The 23,492-nt window shown below is 41.4% G+C and overlaps 1 protein-coding gene across 5 annotated transcripts in view; it reads right to left on the bottom strand.

The window, feature by feature from the left end:
• NOL4 (nucleolar protein 4) overlaps positions 1 to 23,492 on the bottom strand; it is a 256,811-nt gene that overhangs the window by 50,339 nt on the left and 182,980 nt on the right. For 4 of the 5 annotated variants that reach the window (XM_048840571.2, XM_048840573.2, XM_048840575.2 and 1 more), the window contains 2 exons: positions 8,386 to 8,565; positions 7,514 to 7,705 (listed from right to left, as the gene is read on the bottom strand). In XM_048840571.2, the coding sequence (XP_048696528.1) occupies positions 7,514 to 7,705; positions 8,386 to 8,565 (372 nt within the window). The remainder of the gene's footprint in view (positions 1 to 7,513; positions 7,706 to 8,385; positions 8,566 to 23,492) is intronic. The other variant, XM_048840572.2, reaches the window with a different exon arrangement.

Here is a 23,492-nt window from a genome sequence, read left to right as displayed (position 1 = left end):
AGTTATGGTGAATCACAACCGCCACATGAGTCAGCAATGAGATGCTGTTGCAAAAAAAGCAAGTGCAATTTTAGGTTGCATTAACAGAGGCAAGTCACAGGAGGTGATAGTACCGCTCTGCTTGGTGTTGGTTAGGCGTCAGCTGGAGTGCTGTGTCCAATTTTGATCACCAATGTAAAGAAAGAATGTGGAGAAACCGGAAAGAATCCAGAAGTGAGTGACAAAGATGATCAAAGGGATGTAATGCAAGTCATATGAGCAAAGGCTGAAGGAACTGGGTATGTTTAGTTGGAAAAGAGGATATTAAGGGTTGGGGGTGGACACGATAGCAGTCTTCTCTTATGTGAAAGGCTGCCATAAAGAAGATGGAGAAAATTGTTCTCTTACCACAGAGGGCAAGACAAGAGGCAATGGGTTCAAACTACAGCAGAGCAGATTTAGATTAAATTTCAGGAAAAAAATTCTTAACTGTCAGAACAATAGGACAATGGAACAGACTGCCTAGGGAGGTTGTGGAAGATCCTTCCCTGGAAATTTTCAAAAGGAGGTTGGATTGCCATCTATCTTAGATGGTTTAGATACAACAAATCCTGTATCTTGGCAGGGGGTTATTAGAGTAGAAGGGACCGCAAGGGTTATCTAACCCTAGGATTCCATGATTAATATTTAATTAAAGATTATGTCATGTGATGGAACCTCCAGGAATATGTCCACCCAAAACCGGCAACCCTATCGGTTGTGGATACACAAAGGGCCAAATCCTGCTCCAATTACTCATGAGTAGTCTCAGTGAGGTCAACAGGACTACTTGCATGAGCAAGGTGAGCAGGATTTGGTCCTACATGTTAAATGGTACTTCACAGTGGAAATGACAGAGGGGTTTAGGGATTGTTGGATGTCAGAGACCACTGACACATACAATTATATACCTATGAGTATGTCTATACTACGAGCTAGGGGTGTGATTCCCAGCTCACATACACATACTTGTGCTAGCTCTTATACAGACTACAAACAAAAGGGGTTCAGGCAGTTTGCACTTGACATGGCTAGCTTGCGCCACCGCTCACCGCTGCCCACACTACCATAGCTACATTACTATTGCTAGCATGCTGGCTCAATGAGAGCTAGGACACGTATGTGCACATGAGCTGGGAGTCCCAACCCTTGCTCATAGCATAGACATAGCCTAAGTGTTTGTACCACTCAAGCTGTAGTCTTCTCCTGTCACTCACTTCAGCATATAAATGAGGCGTTAATGACATATACAATTTGGGTGGCCAAGGACTGGCTAGTCTGCTGGTGCACCGCTTTGGATCAGTGTTTTGGGCTTCCATGTTACCTCCATATGATTGTATGGAAAGCAGATATATGAACAATATTGGTGGTTGGGAAACGGGGGTGAGGGGAGAGGAGACAGAGGGGTTTGGTAAAGAGCCATCAGCTAGACAAGAACAGATAATTAGTGCAGAGAGTACAACATGCAGGGGATCAGCTCCCCCAACTTGACTAGCCCCTCACATGGCTGGGATTCACACCTCCCACATGGCCTGATCCAACTCATTGATTTAAATGGATTGGGGTTTCAGGCAGTAAACAGCCATGCATCAATACTTCAAAGAGCCAGGAAACATGGAGTTTGCCTGACTTTTATTTCCTCTTTGTCTTAAGCAAATGTACTCAACCTGGAACCCTATGTTATACTACACACCTATGTCCTAACAGGACAATACAGATAATAAAATACTACTTTAGCGAAGTGCCTGACATAAAACCAGATCCACAATCTAGAAAGAACTAGAAATATGTACATTTATTGTCATTTTGAGCTTTACTGTATAGCTCATCAAAACTTTTAAGTCCAACCTTTTTCTGATGAAAAATTACCTTTTTCAAAATGAAAACCCTGTTGCAAAAAGCTTTGTTTGTTTGTTTGAGTTTTTTTGTTTTTGTTTTAAATTCTAGACCTTCATTGAAATTGCCATTTTCAACATTTTGATTTTTGGGTTTTTCCCCATCTGCCTTTTTGTAAATGAATAGACTAGAATAAATGATATCTAGGTATTGGGGTTTCTTCACTTTTAAAAATTTTTTCCATGTGTGATTCTAACTTCTCAAAACTTCTTCAACTTTTGCAAGGTTACTGAGGAAAAATGAAACTAAATGAAACCCACATCTAAAGAAGTGGGGTTTTTTTACCCGCGAAAGCTTATGCCCAAATAAATCTGTTAGTCTTCAAGGTGCCACCAGACTCCTCATTGTTTCTGTGGATACAGACTAACACGGCTACCCCTCTGATACTTGAAACTAGTTCTGTTTCTCAGTGGCTTTTGAAAAGTTGGAGAAGTTTTGAAAGGTTAAAGGAGCAAAAGGAAAATAAGAAAATTAAAAAACAAGTCTGATCGTTATATCATCATCATCAGTTTTATTGCACTATGGGGGGAAAAGGAAAAAAGGGGAGAATTTGAAAATTCAAGAAATCAATTTAAAAAATTGCAAAAAGTTTGTTTCAAATTCTGGAAAAAATTCAAAAAGTCAAATTTTTTCACAAAACTGTTTTTCCTTTTTTCAATAAGCTATATTTATCGGGATTTTTTGAACTACTCAGTGTCACCCTTTTACTACCTTAATCCCATCATTCACCAAGACAAGAATTGTGTGCTTTGAAAAAGCAAATGATATAGCATTAGAGAAAGGGATGGAGTATGTAATGGATTAAGGCATCTAAAACCATTCACAGAAGATCTGTATGCAACTGTATTTGTGGTAATTTTCTAAATGTTTCCATCTTATTTATCAGGATTAGCTATACATGTTTGCACCCACAGGCCTTAATCTGGCTGAAAAACCTATGACCTCTACAGCCGTGAAAGCCTTGTTAGGTTGTGAATCCCAGAAACTGCAAGGGTAGCTGATCTATTCAGCATTAAGTTCAATAAATTGGTGAAAGCTTTGCCCCATCCCTCCAAAACCCAAACTGTGAAGTGACTAAATCATTTTGGGTCCCACCTTGAGATGTTAAAAGGCCTGGATTTTAGAAAGTCCCTTGAAAATCAGGCCCCTTTAAAGTGTCTGAAGTTGGGCACCCAAAAATTGAAATCACTAGCTACTTTTGAAAATCTTGGATCACGTGTACATCTCCACAATTGCAAATCCTGATTTGTCACCCCCTTCAATCCCCTTTCCAACCTCGTCCATGTCTATGCCTACTCAGCAGTCAAATGCAGCTAAAATGGGAGTGGTGAAATATGGAACGATAAAAAAGATGGAAGCTCTCCATTTTTTGTTTTTGTGCTGGGATGGGGTGTGTAGGGGTGGTCGTTGTTAAGGTCCTAACTGGGAGAATGTGTTCAGGCATTCTGTCTCTCCTTTCTTCCTCATCCGTGCTGTCAAATCCATTCTTGAGCTCACATAGGGAAAGCCATTTATGATTAGCCTGTACTTGCCAGTTTGTAATAAATAAATAATAATGTGCCCTTTGATATTATTAATTTGGCCTCAGTCAGAATCAGGGCCTCATTGTGCTGGGAGCTGTTTTTTCCTGTGTTTTCTTCCACAATCTCTGCCTCAAAGAGCTTGCAACCTTGATCTTGCACAGTAATGGATGTGGGTGGAAAGGTCCACCCAAACATATCACATTGCAGAATGAGAGTCTAAGTTAAGACTGGACACAGCAAATGAGAGTAACAATAGGTGAAAAGGGGAGGAAGGAAAAGGGTAACAGTAACAAGACCACATAGTTACTTAGGCTAGTATGTGCATAACTTGTTTTCAGATCATCTATATGTTTGTTTCTCTTCCAGAATATAAATATGTAAACAGACATAAGGAAGCACTAGTGGTCTTCTACGTAGCCTTTCCCAGGTGCCAGTTTCCCACAGACACATAAGCAGAGCTGAGTCTTGAGAAAGGATCGAAGGAGAAGAGTGTAGTAGTCATTGGATCAGTTCGGAGAGGCCCCACTTATAGAGCACTTTCCATCAGAGGATTTCAAGCAACCTTAGATATATTAAAGAACTAAGCCTTTTCATCACCCCCATGAAGTCAGTATGTATTATTAGCTCCATTTTACAGGTGGGAAAACCAAGAGAAAGCAATTAAATGACTTGCTTAACATCATAGAGTACTTTGGTGGTAGAGCCAGGACTATAACCCAGATCTCCCTATTTTCAGTCCCAGTAAACAACTTTCTTCTTCATTAAATGGTAAGATTAAGAAAACACATTATCTAGTTTCAATCTTTCAATGGATTATTAAAAACCATAGAGAGTGGGAGGAGAAATATGATTTTACAGTTGACAAGAAATACTTTGACAATGTCCTTTTAATGGATATGTTTATGTCAGAACAAAAATGATGGTGCACATTTAAGAGCTAAATAATCAAAGGGTGAAAAGATTCCAGACATGGAAAACTCTTTTCACTGAATATTTTTAATAGGAAACTAGGCAAACAGATTTGGGGTCCATGCAATGGTCAGCTGTCACAAGTATAAATAGGGTAACTTTAAGCAATCTTTTAAAAACAGGATATTAATACTGAGAAGCACATTAGCGAGCAACATGAACACTCATGAAACCAAACCTTTTCTAGTGCCTCAGACCTACAACTGGCCTGTTATGCAGTAAGAGGTGTTGTTTGGATTACAGATGGCAAATAAGTGACAGAAGCAAGCCTGAGGCATGCTTTATATTCTTTATCACACTGAGTCTTTCACTAATTAAACTTAGTGTTTACATTTTCTCTTAAACACCATAGCACCAAGCTGTAGATAGCTGTGCTATTCCACAAGTGTTGCTGAATTGACATATGACACATACATTATCAGATTATTCTGTTTCCTCTTGAAACTACATGCTCAAAATGTATCATTTTTGCCCTGAACAAAATGAAAGATAAGTTGTATTAAATACATGTAGGGTAAAAAGGCATCTCCTGTGGAGATCATTATCTGACATCCTATTTAATATAACGACAGTAGTGCAATAGCTCCTGAGGATATCATTATCCTGTTTTGCTGTATTTCAGCATAACACCTGATTCAAATCAACACCAACATGTCTTTTTCATGATAGTCCTGCACAAATGTCGTTATCCAGACAACATGATTCTTTTCCCCGGTGAAATGGAGGGTAATTTTAAAATAATCAGCTAGCCAAGTGTCTCTGTCGAATGTAGTATTTTTCAGAACTGCTTTCTGATATGAGTTACAGACAGAGAAGCTAATTTAAAAATTAGAATGTTTTTATAACATCTTCTTGATAGGTTCTATCTTTCACAATGATCTGAAATCAAGCCATAAGGGCCACATGGCACTAGTGCCCCAAGGACCACACTTATTGTCCACAGGATTCAATGAGAGATTTTCCACTGAGTTCTGCTAAAAGCTTTTGGTTTACACTTCAGTTTGAGAGAGTTAAGGAAGGGGAAGCGTTGGCATATTTCCCTTCTTACCCAGGGCTGTCACTGATGGCACAGACAGCAATGCCCTGCCCACCCTATTGAAACACATCAAAGCAAGTTCTTTTTAAAAATAGGTTGAAACTACCAAAAGATCTGATTAAACTTAACAGTTCCAAAGTAGGGAGATTTTTGTGCCATAAAAGTTGCCTACTTTATAATAATTCTCATGATATTTTTTAAAAGAACAGGAATATAAACCTGAAAAGAAGTACTCACATGAGTAATCATTATTATAATCATGACTAGTCCACTGAAGTCAAATCAACCTAATTGTTATAGACCAGATTGTAAACCCCTTACTCACACTGGTGAGCAGTTACTCACGCAAGTAGCTCCAGTGACTTAAACAGGACTCTACTTAGTCATGTGAGTTACTGCTCACTAGTGTGAGTAAGGGGTTCACAATCTTGCCAGATAGCAAAACAATAAGACCATTTATTAACATAGTTGGCTGTATAATATGTATTTTGGGTGCTAGTGTAATGAAGTAATATTTGACACAGTGATATCTCAGTCTCACACTCCTGAATTATCTTCAGCCAAAGAGAATGGATGTGAAAAGATGCTAGTTACTGTATAATAAGAAAATATTTAATTTTTTTTGTCCATCTCCTGCTCTGGATGGCTACAACCTGACACTCTGTCTGTCAATCTTTAGCACTTATATCTATACAGATGTCCTTTATTCTCTCTCTTTCTGTCTAAGTTTCCTTTGGCTGAAAGCAGCATTAACCCAGTGTCTCAGGCAACAAAGCTGTATTGCATATTAGAATCATGAAAGTTTACAAAAGATTAAAGGTTCTGACTCTACATTTTATATCCCATACTATACTATACTGGTCTTGCCCCACCATCAGATGTGGTACTTTGTTTTTAAGCTTGTCAACTAATGTTTTAAAACCATCATATGAACTTCACAAGTACTATATTCAGGCTGCTTTGAAAAAGAGAGAGAGAGAGAAAGAAAATTAAAGCTGAATTCAGTTTTTTAATATGTAGATGGGTTTTCAAATGATTTATTCTTTAAAAATGATACATTTTATTAATAAATGATGTTTGTAATGATGAAGTGATTTTATCTTATCTAAGGAGAGAGAGAAAAATAAATCAAAGGTAGCAGGCTACAATTTCATTTGCTAGTGTCTCTTCTGGTTTGTGAAAATATCAAAGTTCTCTTATGATTCTGAAGTTGACTAACTGATAAGCTGTGAGGAGGGCTATTCCTTACCATTTTTGTGCAACACAAGAGGCCAAGGATGTGTAGGGTCTAGAAATACTGCCAGTTATACCCTAACATAGAATTCATAGCCTGTGAATAAATAATGAGGTATAAACCCTGGGAAATAAATGACAGAACTGTAAAATTTGCCAGGGATGTTTTAATAATATTGAATGCCATCTGTACAACTGAATATCAACTCAAAGAAGATAAGCGAAAGCAGGGTCTACTTTCACTGACTGCTAAATAAATCCAAAAGTACAAACAAATCACCTAAAACTTAAAGCTACTGTCAATGCACTTGTCATAAAAACTTGTGTTTTACTAAAGATTTTTTTAAAAGTCTTTCATCTTTCCAGTCTCTAAGTTTTCATTATCTGTCCTTCACTGACCATTACTATGGATACTGTAGTGCTCTGAAGGATCCTATTTTCTGATTTCATTGATCTCCCAGAAAAACAATTAGTAGAATTCAAAAGAAATTCTGCATCAGTGCAAGACTTCACTAACTTAATAGCCTCTTTAATGGTGTTGGAAAGGAAAAAATATATAAATGAGATACTCTTTCCATTGGTTTCTCTCCTCACATCTTGCTTGAGTCCTCACTTTCTATGGATTCACACAGACCTGTGAACTATATCCTCCCGAGATGTTTTAAAATCAGTGAACAAAGGGAATAAATTCAGGAAAGATGAAAAAGGGAGGGGGGAAAGAAACCTCTGACCTGACATTACCAAATAAAAAGACACTAAGATGAAAACAGAATAGTGCCATGGATTTACATATGGGGTTTTGATGGAAACTAGGGCTGGGTTTTAAATCAAAACTCACCATCTCAAAACCACTTCTTTTCATCCGCCTGCAGGACTTGAGGTAAGTACGTATGCGTTTTCTGGCACGCTCTTGATACTCAGGGAATTGTCGCCTGCATGAGTCAATGATAGCCTGGATCTTTTCTTTGGGCTGCTTAGAGATTGGGACCATTCGGTCCAAGTTTTCATCTACAAACAGCCTGACAAACATCTGTTGGTAAGAGGGAGACAGAGGAAAAGGGTTTGGAGGGCTGCTCTCTTTCTCTTCCTAGTCTTGATTACTGACAGGAAGATATTTTTTCTGTGCGCTGAAGAAGCTATGTAATGGGAAGCCAGAAATGTTAAGCAAACAACTCTTTAAAGGACTTTTTTTTAGGGCTGATAAAAAAGACAAGAAAAGAATAGTGTATAGAAATTGTGAGATAAACCACAATGGACTGTGAAAATAGGCAGCACTTAACTTTTGTTATTAACAATAAGTTATGATTGCTCCCTGGTTTTATTGAACTGCATATTTACTCTTCTCCTAGTTTGAACAATTGCTTGTGTTATCATGCACAATTACAAACAGTGGGAAAGCAAGTGAAAATAGCTGACCACTGGAATGCTCCTCCTATAAACTAGCTGCAGTCCCCCCCTCTATCCACTGGATGAACATGCACATATACACAAAACACATCTTAGTTCTCCTCACTGATAAAGATGGCACTTTGCCTTACAGTTCTAAATAAAACACAGTAAAACTGGTGTCTGTTGGTGAGAGTTTAATGTGCTTTAAAAGGATCCTTTTGTAAATTAATGTGCCTCTAATATTGCCACACTTATCCATAAATAACAGTATGAAAGGAAACTAGTAAAGTTAAGCAAGGTAGTTAATGCTGCGGGACTTACATTAAAAGCCTTCAGTCGCTCAGCTTCTACCCCATCAGATTCATTAACCTTCTCAGCATCTTCATGTTCATCGTGGTCATCCTCATCCTCATCTCCTCGGTTCAGAGACAGATCTTCAGCACCTCTGCCTATGCTCTCGTTCTTACCAGAGTCGTAGCTGGAATAGCTATGCGCAGGCGACTAACAAAGAAAAGATATTTTTTAATGTACCAGATTAACAGGTTTACTGGGCTCCTCATCAAATAAATTTGTTTTTAAATTAGCATATCAGAAGGTATTTAAAGAATTCCATTATTTTTTTCTTTTATATACACAAATTACTTTCTCCAGCCCCAACACAAACCCTAATGATCACTTTAACAGAGACCTTTTCCCTATCATCTTGTCTACTTCAGTACATTAAAGCAACAGTCTGAGGAAAAGTCAAGTAAATCACTCTATAAATGACTCTCCCGTGATAATTAAATTCTGGATGAGATGGTTTCACAAAGACTTGTTTTGTACTCAAGTTTCTTCCTGATTACATTAGCAAAGTTTCTTCCACATTACATTAAATTGCTGCAGTTTTATACAAAAGTCCGTGGAATGAAAATGACAAATTTTAAGGCATAGCAGAATAAAGGGAGAAGTGGCGATAGTCATTCACTGGTAGGAATCATTATCTAGAACAGTAGTAAGTTATTCATAAATATAGAAATAATAATGCCTTAGTAGATCACTTTCCAAAATTCAAGCAGAATTTAAATAGTCAAGCTTTTATAGTTCTCACAGAAGCATTAATAATGGTAACACATACACACCTGTTTTCTCCTTGAAGCCTTTCTTTACAAAAAATATTCAGAATTTTCCTCTGAGCAGAATTAGTGAGTTTTCGGATAAATAACAGATGACTATTTCATTAAAAAATTATCCACTCACAGTGTCAAAAACACAACAGCTATCAAGAGAGACAAATACTTTAAGCTTCCCCTACCAGTATCAAATTTTGGTTGTCTTGTTATTCTTTGTGTATACTTCACACTAAGTCACAACATGCAAAACAGTAGTAAAAAAACTCCATCAGAACACCAAGGTACAGGGCTAAATTTTTCTCTCAGCTAGACCAGTGTAGACCTGGAGTAACTCCACTGAAGTTATTATTACTCTAGATGCACAACCATACAACTCATCCAAAGCATGTTGAAGTCAATTAACTCTAGAGGGCTTACCATCAAGCTCTATATGATGAATCTCAGTCTATCTGTATCATAAGGTTTTATATAGCTCCTATCAAAGTGGTAGTCAAAGTGTTGCACAAAATTCAGGAGCACAAAGCCCAAAATGAAATGGGCCAAAATTGTCAGCATGGGTGCCTAAAGTTATGGGCTTTGATTTATTTAGGGCCCTGTGTAAATGCCTCAACTGAGACACATTGAGAAACCACAGACAGAAATCCATAGAGAACACCTGGCACCTTGCAGGCAGGGGCAAATGAACTGAGAGAGTAACAGCAACACTGCTCAGCTGGGCTGGGAGGCTGGAGGAGGAAAAGTCAGACAGAAAAATAAATATAAATATGCCCAGTCTTAGTGCATCATTTTTGTCTTTTCTCTTTTCTTTCCATTTCTTTATTCTCCCTTTACTCTCCCTTTCATCTTCTTATTTCACTCCTTTCTCTTCCTTTCTATTTCCCCACTTTAAATTATTTAACTACTATTTCTGTCTCCCTCATTTCCCTGGACTCCCCTACCTATTTCTTTCACACATGGATTCTCAGCCTCCACCCCCACACTTACTTCCTTTTATTCGTCCCACTCTGTGATTTAGAGCCCCACAATAAAATCCTTTTAGCCACATAACATCCCATTTCTGGAACCTTCATGATTCTCTCTCAGTGTTCCTCATGCTCTCAACTCTGGGTTTCATCACCCCCACCCTGCCCACTCTGTGTGCACCACTAGGGGCAGGAGGAAAAGAAAGTTTGCCAATGCCTCCAGGGATCAGAGTGGCCAAGACTGAGAGGCCTAAGAAGAGAAAGGCTTGAGGAAGCCAGCGAAAGGGAGGAGGAGCTGCTTCTTTGGTGGAGCACTGCAATCTTTTGTTTACACAGTGGGCAGGCAAGAGGACAGATGCCAAATGTTGACCTCACTGCCTCTTCAACTGATTCCTGTAGGGATATGTTTTTGAAAAAATATGATTTGGAGATGCTCCCTCATAAAGGAATGTGTTGTGAGTGTGGGAATTTGGAGATGTGCCCTGGAGACAAGGGTTTGGGAACACTGCATGGCTGTGTGCAGCAGCTCACCAGAAGTGCTCTCCAGTTTGTTTCATGAACAGCAACTCAAGGAAATGGTTTTAAAACAGTTTCAGATTACACCTGAAGCATACAGAGTAAAATTTAGAAGCCTTAAGAGAGGTGCTGGGATGAGTAATGTGGCATATGTAAACCAGATGGGAGATTTGATGGATAAGTGGGTAAGGGGAAATGGTATTACAAGCTTTGAAGAAATGTGTGATCTTGTTGCTCAGGAACATTTCCTGAGTATATGTAGTAATGATGTCAAACAGTGTTTAGGGGATAAAAAGGTGAAAACTGTTGATGAACTTGCTACTCTAGCTGATGAATTTGAACAAACCCAAGCACCTATTAGAAATAAATGACTGGCAGAGGGGGTTTAAGACTGGTGGGAAGCAGGGTTCCCATTGTACCTCTGGGAAGGAGAAGGGTGGATGGGAGGCTGGACGCTTACCTCCCCAAGTCCATTCCTCTAGTCCACATCCCAAATCTCCTGTAAAAACAGAAGAGCACAGAAGGTGCTACCACTGTAAATCCACTGAGCACCTAAGAAATAAATGCTCTGTGCTGGGTGGGAACAGGCAGCAAGCAACTCATGAGAATGCTGCTACCCAGAGCACAGAGGCACCTCAGGCAATTGCCTCTTATCATACAGGATTTGTAAAAATAGCCTCTGCCCGGCCAGGCAGGAAGCACATAAAGGCTGTCAAAATTAATGACCAGAAACTCCTGGGGTTGAGGGATACAGGTGCAGAAATTTCTGTGGTCAGGAGAAACATTGTTCAGGAAAAAGACATACTGCTAGGACAGATGGCAGAGCTTTTGTTAGTAGGAGGTCACAAAATCCTTGTGCCTTTGGCTCAAGTGCAGATAGAAACTGAGAATTTGGAAGCTGAATTGACTGTGGCAGCAGTACCTCATAACCCATCACAATTGTTTCTTGGAAATGATTTTTTCAATATGGCTAGGGCTGTCAAAGGGTCTGTCTGCACCAAGGAGGAATATTGTGCTGAAATCCTGGAGGGAAAGGGTGAAATCCCAGAAACTGCTGAAGGGATGGGAGAGGGTCTCTTAAATTCCCCTGCAGCAGTTGAAAACAGTATGCTACCAGGGGTGGGTATGGGTGAAACCAGCTCCTGCTGCCTGGAGGCTAAAGGCAGCATTTCCTCCTGGGGGGAGGGGAGAGTATTGCCTATCAGCAACAAAACTGTCCAGGTTGCTGGCTGCCAGCAGGTTGTAGCTGAGCAGGGGATAGACCTCACTCTCGGGTGCATAGGAAGATGCGTCCTAGAGGGAAGCCCAGAAGAGGGTGAGAACCCTAGAAACCACTGAAGAGGGTGAAGGTTCTATGAGCTCTGCAGCTGGAGGCAAGCCCAACTCAAAGAGGCAGGAGGGCATGGTGCCTGCCAGTGAAAGGACTGTTCTGGCTGTTAGGTGTGAGCCCTTCTCAGCTGAACAGGGGATAGATCCCACTCTAGAGAGCACAGAAGTGTGTGTCTTAGAGGGGGGCCCAGAGAAGGAAATTGAGAAGGAATTTGGGGGAGTACAGGAATGTCTCCTCACTGATTACATGGGAGGGTTTGCCCAGGATAGATTTGCTGGGTCAGCATCTGTGCTCCCAGGCACCCAACCTGTGGCTCAGGTTTTAAGAGGGAATTGTAACTGACCTTCCGGAAGGGAACAGTCATACAACTGACCTCTTGGGGACATACAGAGGATACCCCAATCCAGGTCCCACTTTTGCAAAATGCTGTTCCTGAAGTACTTGTGGAAACTAACTCTGTCTCTTTAAGACAGGATGGGAATCCTACTAAAGACCTGAGAGTCAGTGAAAATGCTAATGACCCACCTGAGAAAGGGGAGGAGGAAGCCATTTCCCAGGCAGATAAGATCCAACAAGCAGCTAAGAAAAAGCTCCTGAAAGACCACAGCCCTTGAGAAGTAGGGGGGGGGGAAAGTCCCAATGCTTGGAGTGAGAATTACAAAGAAACCCTAGGAGGGTGTGTGTGTGGACTTTTTGCATGGGCATAGCACTGGCCTGGAGGGGGTTGGCCTGAAACATGCTAGATCCACCATATGCAAAAGATATTTAAGGCAGGGGAGTGACATCATTGTGGTTCTTCACTGACTCCCCACCAAAAGACTCCTGGAAACACCTGAGGAACAAAGACTGAACTGGGGAACCCTGCTGGACCCAGGCTAAAGAGATTTTTAGACTGTGAATGGAACACCTGGGGTTTCTTAGCTGTAAGCCAGTGCATCTTGCCCCTTAAGAATCTGCAGCCTGCTGGTATCCTCACTTAGGGTGAGGATCTGCTATTCATATGAAATCTCTTTAGTATATTAAGCTTAGTTTGTGTGTTTTGTTTATTTACTAGGTAATCTGCTTTGATCTGTTTGCTATCCCTTATAATCACTTAGGCTGATCACAGCAGTACACTGTAAAGGCTAGTGGGCCTGGGGGGCTCAGTGGCACCTGGGGGGGAACCTGTCACAGTGGGATCTCATATTTGGGTGGCAGATGATTTAGGACTTTAAAGATCATCACTAAGGTTAATTGTTTGTCAAGACCAAAAATTAGGAAGATCATATTTTTGCCATGAAATGAAAAGCAAAAGTCAGTTTTCGCTCGAAGCTCTCTGAAGAGTCAGAGCACATTTTATTCACCGCCTTCTTTTCTTTTAAAGGTGCAGTTCTGCCATGCTTACTTGGGTTGAATGGTACCTTATGTCAGAAAGCCCATTGGATCACCATTACATACATAAAGCATTTTTCTACTTTTCTGAGTTACATAGTTTTCACTTTTAAATACCGTACCATAAAGAATAGGAACATCTTGCAGAAGCACCATTTGTTGGTATGTTTGGGATGAGAGCACTGCATTGGTTACACATGGTTCACATTTGCAAGATTACCTTCACAGCCATAAGGGCTACATACTTAATTTTTCTAAAAACAAAACAAACAAATAAAAGCTAATGCAGCCCAGCAGGGAGCTACTTGGTAGCCATGACTTTTGTTTAAAAACTGCAAAAATAGATCAAAGAATCAGTAACAAACCATGAGAGCCTGACAAACAACCAGCCTTAATCCTAATCAATAACCTGGATTGCACCCAGAAGGAGTGCAGAAACCTGAGCATAGGTATTATCAAGTAGTCACAGCTGCTGACTCATAGGGAACAGCATTCATTATCAGCTGCAGCTTCCAGCTCTAAGGCAAGAGTTGCTATTATTGTGGGTCTAATGTGGATGGCATGTATTTGTGTATCTAACTTGTCTGTGCAACTAGTGCAGCGTATGTCCCTGAGATGTTTTACATATCTTACACCCAAGCCATTGGCTTAAACTGCAATTTGATTGGGTAAAGTGACAACCTATGCAGTTATCTCCCAGCAGATGAGCCTGTTGAGGTAACAATTCATCACCAGACTGTTCACTCCACATTCTGTATTTAACCAAACAATGTTAATATAAAATTGTTTTATAACTTTTTGAAATTACTCCCCTATTCTTATCTTTTTTCCTCTTCCCTTATTCCAGTCTACTTCCCTCCCTAGGTCACTCTCTTTCTTTCCTTCCATCTTCTCTTCCTGCTCCTCATTCCATGTTTCAATCTCCTTTATCCCTTCCCCACTCGATGCATTTAAATCCCGATGTGTAGAAAGAATAGTAAATATGGCAGGCAACCAGCTTGGCTTAACAGTGAAATCCTTGCTGATCTTAAATACAAAAAAGAAGCTTACAAGAAGTGGAAGACTGGACAAATGACTAGGAATGAGTATAAAAATATTGCTCGGGCATGCAGGAGTGAAATCAGGAAGGCCAAATCACACCTGGAGTTGCAGCTAGCAAGAGATGTTAAGAGTAACAAGAAGGGTTTCTTCAGGTATGTTAGCAAGAAGAAGAAAGTCAAGGAAAATGTGGGCCCCTTACTGAATGAGGGAGGCAACCTACTGACAGAGGATGTGGAAAAAGCTAATGTACTCAATGCTTTTTTTTGCCTCTGTCTTCACGAACAAGGTCAGCTCCCAGACTACTGCACTGGGCAGCACAGCATGGGGAGGAGGTGACCAGTCCTCTGTGGAGAAAGAAGTGGTTCAGGACTATTTAGAAAAGCTGGACGTGCACAAGTCCATGGGGCCGGATGTGCTGCATCCGAGAGTGCTAAAGGAGTTGGCGGATGTGATTGCAGAGCCATTGGCCATTATCTTTGAAAACTCATGGTGATCGGGGGAAGTCCCAGACGACTGGAAAAAGGCTAATGTAGTGCCCATCTTTAAAAAAGGGAAGGAGGAGGATCCTGGGAACTACAAGCCAGTCAGCCTCACCTCAGTCCCTGGAAAAATCATGGAGCAGATCCTCAAGGAATCAATTCTGAAGCATTTAGAGGAGAGAAAAGAGATCAGGAACACTCAGCATGGATTCATCAAGGGCAAGTGATGCCTGACTAATCTAATTGCCTTCTATGGTTCTGTGGATGAAGGGAAAGCAGTGGACATGTTGTTCCTTGACTTTAGCAAAGCTTTTGACACTGTCTCCCACAGTATTCTTGCCAGCAAGTTAAAGAAGTATGGGCTGGATGAATGGACTATAAGGTGGATAGAAAGCTGGCTAGATTGTCGGACTCAACGGGTAGTGACAATGGCTCCATGTCTAGCTGGCAGCCGTTATCAAGCGGAGTGCCCCAAGGGTCAGTCCTGGGGCCAGTTTTGTTCAATATCTTCATAAATGATCTGGAGGATGGTGTGGATTGCACCCTCAGCAAGTTTGCAGATGACACTAAACTAGGAGGAGGGGTAGATATGCTGGAGGGTAGGGATAGGATACAGAGGGACCTAGACAAATTGGAGGATTGGGCCAAAAGAAATCTGATGAGGTTCAACAAGGACAAGTGCAGAGTCCTGCACTTAGGATGGAAGAATCCAATGCACCGCTACAGACAAGGGACCAAATGGCTCGGCAGCAGTTCTGCAGAAAAGGACCTACGGGTTACAGTGGACGAGAAGCTGGATATGAGTCAACAGTGTGCCCTTGTTGCCAAGAAGGCCAATGGCATTTTGGGATGTATAAGTAGGGGCATTGCCAGCAGATCGAGGGACGTGATCGTTCCCCTCTATTCGACACTGGTGAGGCCTCATCTGGAGTACTGTGTCCAGTTTTGGGCCCCACGCTACAAGAAGGATGTGAAAAAATTGGAAAGAGTCCAGCGGAAGGCAACAAAAATTATTAGGGGACTGGAACACATGACTTATGAGGAGAGGCTGAGGGAACTGGGGATGTTTAGTCTACGGAAGAGTAGAATGAGGGAGGATTTGATAGCTGCTTTCAACTACCTGAAAGGGGGTTCCAAAGAGGATGGATCTAGACTATTCTCAGTGGTAGCGGATGACAGGACAAGGAGTAATAGTCTCAAGTTGCAGTGGGGGAGATTTAGGTTGGATATTAGGAAAAACTTTTTCACTAGGAGGGTGGTGAAACACTGGAATACGTTACCTAGGGAGGTGGTGGAATCTCCTTCCTTAGAAGTTTTTAAGGTCAGGCTTGAGAAAGCCCTGGCTGGGATGATTTAATTGGGGATTGGTCCTGCTTTGAGCAGGGGGTTGGACTAGATGACCTCCTGAGGTCCCTTCCAACCCTGATATTCTATGATTCTATGGTAATCACAGTAATTGTGCTCATAAACTAGGCATGTATTTGCATACACATTTTCCACGTGCAGTTGTGCATGTACACTTTTAAAAGTTGCACCATACTGTATAGAAAGCAAATAAAATATCTATATTTAGACCTGTTTACAGTTTGATGAAAATTTGTCAAAATTTAGTTAAGAATGCAGGAAAAGAATGTTGATAAAATTCTTGCAGTTTTTTACATTTTGTAACCAATTCAGGTGATCATGATAGGTCTTTGGGGGGATGGCTGAGTGACAGTTTTGGGTAGAGTTGCAGGAAATATATTTTATACATTTAAAAAAACTCAAGCCCATACTGTATAGTAGAATACTTAAAACATCTATAGGGGTATTTTTTTAGGATAGTTGAGGACACAGGTTTTATAGGGGGCAGGAATGGAATATATTTTTCCCATTGGCTGGTATGTTCATTTTTTTTTTATATTCCAGTTCCAATATTGGGTATTTTGCATATGTGGATTGTGAGTTTAATTGTTGCCAGGCAGCACAGAGCTGTTGCTCAGGAGTCTTTTTGTACTTTAAAGGTAAATGATTAAATAATACATTAGATACCTTCAAGATAGATGTACTCCCCATTTGGCATTAGGAACATTTTCATTCACAGCTCCATCTCCTCTATCATTTTCTCCTAAATTCATTGCTTTCATTTGCCTCTCCTGTCTACAAAATTTTAGCTTCATCATTTGACCTTGAACTTTCCATCTCCTCTTTCAGTTCTTACATTGCCAGGGACCACTGCTCTCGAATGCCAGTCCACACGGCTCTTAGCCAGTAAGTTCCAACCTGCCACCCAGTGACTTGCTAACAGTTGCCAGAACTAGAAGCTCAACTGACAGAGGACTCCAATCCTGGGATCTGATTCCTGGAACTCTGAGGGTTCTAAACGGTTCCCTGCTTCTATTTAAACCAAGCACAGGAACAGGAAGTTGTCCTCACAACTGGGTTTCCCCTACTTAAGACTGCTTTTCTTAGGCTACCTGCTCCTACTGCCTGACTCAGGTCTCCTGACACCTGACTCTAGATCTGCCCTTGGGCATCTCTCAAACTCTGATCTCCTGGTATCTGATTTGACCTGGCTCCAGACTCCTGCTCTGACCTGCCCATGACCTGGTCATGACATACATAAACAAATCTCCCTATTTCCATCTCCATGATGTTGCCTGCCTAAGTCTCCTCCCTGATTCCTCTTAAGCTGAAATCCTTCATGACTTCATCTCCTCCAACTTTGGCTGTTGTAACTCCTGTTTACATGGCCTCTCCAAGATCTTCAGACTACAGCAAGTGCACAACCTTGCTGTCCATCTTCTCGCTATACAAAGAAGCATGACATCTCATCTTCAAACAACTCCAATGGCTCTCCATTCATTTCAGGATCCAATTCACAGATTACCCTCTTTGTTTTTAAACCCGTCATACAGTTGCTCAGATTACCTCAGAACTTTGTGTCTTACTAGTGACCCATCCTAATCCTCCTCCTAGACAAACACTGGCAGGGGGGCTGGAACTAGGGGTACTGGGGATTTGGTAGCACTCCCTGGCTTAAAGTAGGTTCCATCATATACAGGGTTTATAGTTTTGTTCAGTGGCTTTCAGCACCCCAACTATAAAAACTGTTCCAACGCCACTGCACACTGCCCTTTTTGGCTCCTCCATACACTCTCATCAGTGCTGGTTCAAGAGCCTTCTCCTCTGTAGCTCCTGCCATTTGGAACATCCAGGGGAATGTTACTTGGTGAAGAAGAGCCAAGAATCACAAACATAACACTGTGTTATGATTGTATTATACAGGTATTATCCGATATGGAAAGTGTATTTTGATACTGCTTATATGAAAAATGCTAAATAAAACCATATTGGATTGTATTTTACTATATTGTAAGATAAAATGAACTTTTACATCCTCCATTAGCAACAGGGCAATGTCCAGGAAGAGAAATGCTCAGTTACCTACAGTAGTAATTAGTAGATAAAGGATATATTTTTCTGAACTACCTCAGACTTGCCCTTCCTGCATCCCCAGTGTCTGCAGTAGTCACTCAGAGAATAATTAGTAGTTCTGTACCAAAGACCACCCATTCACCATCTCTTAGTAAGCTACTTAACCAGACTACAGTGTATCTGTCTGTTATGTTCCCTATATTTATTAATAGTAAATACAATAAACTCTCAGTTACCCAGTGTAGTTGTAGCCATGTTGGTTTTAGGATACTACATAGATAAGGTGAGTGAGGTTCAATAAAAGAGATTATATCACCCACCTTGTTTCTGTTACCTGGGCATTTCCATTCCATCTGGTTTCATCTGGATAGATAGAAGTATTGATAATTGAAAGACCCTGTGAAAGTAAACTTTTCTTCTGGTATGCTTCTCTTCTTAGGTAAAAGATACTGTATGCGCCACCTATCCCCACTGATATTGACCCACATTATTGAGGTGTATCGCTTTGCCCTGATAGAAATAACCTCAGAAATTAGCCTAGATATAGTGTGAAGAGACAGAGGCAACAGAAAATCCCGGTTCAGGTAGAAGGTGAAAAGTCTGCTTAGAAACAATAATTTAACCAACTTCTTTCTAATTCTAAATTCCTTCCCAACCAGTTTCCACTTGTCGGTCTTGTCACATTCAGGAAGACCTGCTCACAAGCTCACCAATCCATCACCATCCCAGTCATTCTGAAAGGGTAGGACTCTTGACTGATGATCAGCAAAAGCAAGTAGGAATATCTCTGTCCCACAAGATCGAATACCAGAGCAGAGCAGGCTTATTGCAGGGAGCTTGCATATTTCCTAACGTTTGTTATGTTTTATTGATCTATAGAGCTCCTGTCATTGATGCAGGATGCTAGGCACTTATAAACTACCTGTCACTGATTCCATTGCAAAACCAATCTTGCTGCCTACAGAAATTTTAGCGAAAATATTGTCATTTGTGGTACCAAAAAAGACAAAGACAAAAACCAGAAGTTAAACCAAATTAACTTCTTGCATTGTGCTCTCAAGTTCAATAGACTTGGGTAGGCTCTAGCAGACCCCGAAGAGGAGTGAAATTTCAGAGGCAGGGACTCTCAACTGAGAAAGTTCTATTCTCCAGGCCCAGAGACCTTTATGCCAGGAACTGACAGAAAATGCTAGATTATTTTACTGACCACAACAAGATATAACATTAGAGGCTGTCCTTCTGATAACCAGCTCCCATTTAAGGCTTTAATATATATCACCAAGATCTCTGATTTCACCCAGAATCAAACCAGAAGGTTTGAGTGAAGATGTATACTCGCAATGGCTGGCCCTACTCAGAAAGGAGGCAGCTGCACTCTGCACCAGCAGGTAGGCTCCAAAGGGAGTTCTCAGAAGACTGTAGTATTGAAATGTCTAGCCTTGGGCGGACAAAGGCCTGAGTGTATGGCTGATCAACATTTTTCTGTCAAAACTGGTTTTTGATGAAAAATTTGGGTTTACATTTAGGTACACATTTTTTCTTTGTTTTGCTAAGAGTATCTACTTCTTGTAGAAAATTTTGATCTTTCATCTGAAAACTTTCTAGTTTCTGTCCAAACACCAAAATTTTCATTTCTCAGCTGAAAATGTTTGTTTTTCAATGAAAAGTCAAAATTTTCCATGGGGGAAAAAAAAAACATTTTCTGACCAGTTCTACCTGGCTCCAATGCAAGTTCCACATTTTGGAGGGCTAGTAGCAGCCTCTTTGGCCAGCTGAAGATGATAAAACTTACTTGTTAACCACTGCTGGAACTTCATAATCCAGGCTGTAAACAATTTGGGTAAAAAGCCTCAAGAGATGATGCAAAACCCAGCTTTGGATATTCATCCCAGTGCTTCCTTCTGCCAAAAAGCAACCCTTCTGTCTCATTGGGACTGAACTAGACAGTTTGCTTTTCATAGAATCATAGGACTGGAAGGGACCTTGAGAGGTCATCTGCACTCATGGCAAGACAAGTATTATCTAGTTCAGTGGTTCTCAAAGCCGCTCCGCCGCTTGTTCAGGGAAAGCTCCTGGCATGCCGGACCGGTTTGTTTACCTACCGCTTCCACAGGTTTGGCTGATCGCGGCTCCTACTGGCTGCGGTTTACGGCTCCAGGTCAATGGGAGCTGCAGGAAGCAGCGTGGGCCGAGGGATGTGCTGGCCGCCACTTCCTGCAGCCCCCGTTGGCCTGGAGTGGCGAACCGCGGCCAGTGGCAGCTGCGATTGGCCGAACCTTTGGACGCGGCAGGTAAACAAACCGGTCCGGCGTGCCAGGGGCTTTCCCTGAACAAGCGGTGTACCGGCTTTGAGAACCACTGATCTAGATCATTCCTGACAGGTGGTTGTCTAACCTGCTCTTAAAAATCTCCCATGATGGAGATTCCACAACCGCCCTAGACAATTTATTACAGTGCTTAACCACCCTGACAGTTAGGAATTTTTTCCTAATGTCCAATCTAAACCTCCCTTGTTGCAATTTAAGCCCATTGCTTCTTGTCCTATCCTCAGAGGTTAAGAACAATTTTCTCCCTCCTCCTTATAACAACCTTTTATGTACTTGAAAATTGGTATCATGTCCTCTCTCAGTCTTCTCTTTTCCAGACTAAACGAAAAGTTTTTTTCAATCTTCCCTCACAGGTCAGGTTTTCCAGGCCTTTAATCATTTATGTTGCTCTTCTCTGGACTTTCTCCAATTTATCCACATCTTTTCTGAAATGTGGCGCCCAGAACTGGACACAGTACTCCAGTTGAGGCCTAATCAGTGCGGAGTAGAGCGGAACTCTACTCTATCCAGAACTCTACCCTTGTCATGCTTGGGAGAATAATTAGGCTGGAGAAAAGGGACACAGAACTAAGCATCATGAGGAGGACTAGGCAGCCTCTAGTCTCTTGTGGCCAATGCACAGGAACAGTGATAAGACATAACCCAGCAAGACCCATGCTTTTGGGAAGTACATGAATTGACCAGCACTATACTCTTCAACCTCTCTGATAAGGAGCAGAAGAGCTACTATCCACCCTACAAGCTCCCACATCCAGGTCAAAAATATTGTATCTCATGGTCAAGGATATCTAAAGCTGCGGATTTAAAAAAACAAAACTCTCAGTATGGACACCTTACCCTTGCTCACTGCTAGAAGGAGCTTCTAAGCCATGGCTTTCAATACAGTCTCTGTTTAGTTTGAAGCCATTTATGTTTGTCAGGGGCAGGGAACTGGGGTACAGGAGAAAAGTAACTTTTTAAAAGATATCTTGGTTGCCTTGATCTTACCTTTTAGTTTGCCCAGTAATGGTAAACAACTGCATACAGGTAGACGAAGCGCAACCATGAATAGAGAGGAGCAATCCTGTTTGGCAAGGCAGGAATAATTTGGCATTTTCTTTCTTCTGGGCAGGACAGCTCTGCTCCATTCTCAGTCTTGAGTGCACCGCTTGTCGTAAATGGTATTAGAGACAATAGTGCCTCAATACTATGGATTACAAACCACTCTTTATTTACTATTATACATCTCATAGAGTATGTATGTATGTGGAAAACTTACAACAGAAAGATGTCACTTCTCTTTGTTCTCCTTTTCCCCTCCATTTTTATTCTATTATGTGTATTTTTCCCTATGCTATTCTTATAGAACATTTAAGCCTCTTCTCTGCTTTGATCTCATTCACACCTTTTGTCCTTGCTCCCTCAGTTTTCACTTAGTTTTTCCTCTTCTTACCATCCACATTGTTTCCATCATTTCTCCTTGGTTTTCTCTCTGCTCCCATCCCCCTCATTTACTGCGTGACACACACAGGTTCAATTAACTAATTTTCTCAAATTCCAAATATGGAACATCAGGCTTAGTAGTATTTGTTCTCCTATAGGCCTGCACTATGACTATACTTTGGGAAATCATGTTCTTATTTATGAGGCCCATCCATGGAGGTCATTGTCCATGAGTTAGTCCTGTAGGAGCTACAAGTATTGGAGAAATAGACATCCTCACTCCTATTCTCTTGCATCTCCTTTTCTATGCCAAATCCCTCGCCCACAGTAACTGCTCTGAAACATGTAGGCTCTTCATGTCCAGAGCGTAATGCTGCTGATGAACAGACTTTTTACCAGGTAAATAGCTCGGGCTTTGTCAGTAACTATGAAGGTGAGTTTTTGGCTTTAGCCACTCACTTTTGTTCTATGTTGGTGGCTCTTGCAGCCTCTGTGTATCCCAAGAAGGCTGCATTTGAAGTCCCTACAAGCAGAGGGGCTGCAGGGAGTCTCAACATGAGACCAAGAAGGAAGCTTCAGAGACAGATGTGTGGCAACTGTAGACCAGCACTGCAGATTGCATGTGCAGTGTTCCTGGGCATCAAGAAATGCAACAGTGTGGAAGTGGAGCACCTGTATTTGCTAGGTACAGAGAGTAACAAAACAGTAAGGATGATCCTGTCCTTCCAAGTCCTGTCCTTCACAAGCTGTCTTGTCTTGCACATGGTCTCCTATTTCAGTCTGGAGAACTCAGCTGCTTCCTGTTCAAAAGCCTGCCTCAGACCATACAGCTGGATGGATTCTGAATGTATTCAGTGCAGACAGTTACCTGCTGATTGTGGCAGGTCCAAGACCTGGTCAGTTCCCTCAGGTGGGGGATACATTTCATAGGCAGGCAGGCTAAAGCCCCTGAAGGTCTTGTTTAGCACCATGACCAGGGAGCACAATACTCAAAAGTACGCAGGAGCTGAGCTGTCACACTTTCTTCCCCCAAAAAGGAGGCGTATCGGTATTTCTGAAGTTATTTTTTATTCTTTACTGATTCATATGAGTAAGAGGCACATGGTGCAGAGCACCAAGCTATGAAATATGAGAAGCTTTCAAATTTTGGTAAGACAGAAGAGAACAAGTTATCTATGATTCTGAGAAGACATTTCTAGGTGTGCTCATTTCTAACATATCATAGACTCCGCACTATCCTGCCCCCACTCCCACTTCATGCCTACCAAACAACATGAGATGAGTTTCCCTGCTTTCTCCTTCCTACTTTGGGCACTGTGGGAGTACAAAAGTACAGCAGGGTAGGGAGGAGATAAAAAATTATTTGGTGGAAACAGTGGAGGGGAGAACTCCAACTCACCTCTTTCCATCCTTGGAGACAAATTTAGGCTTTCCCTCCTCCAGTTTCTGTT

Source organism: Caretta caretta, chromosome 2 (genome assembly GCF_965140235.1).
Source record: "Caretta caretta isolate rCarCar2 chromosome 2, rCarCar1.hap1, whole genome shotgun sequence".
NCBI classification, from domain to species: domain Eukaryota; kingdom Metazoa; phylum Chordata; order Testudines; family Cheloniidae; genus Caretta; species Caretta caretta.
This window is presented reverse-complemented; position numbering and strand designations above follow the sequence as displayed.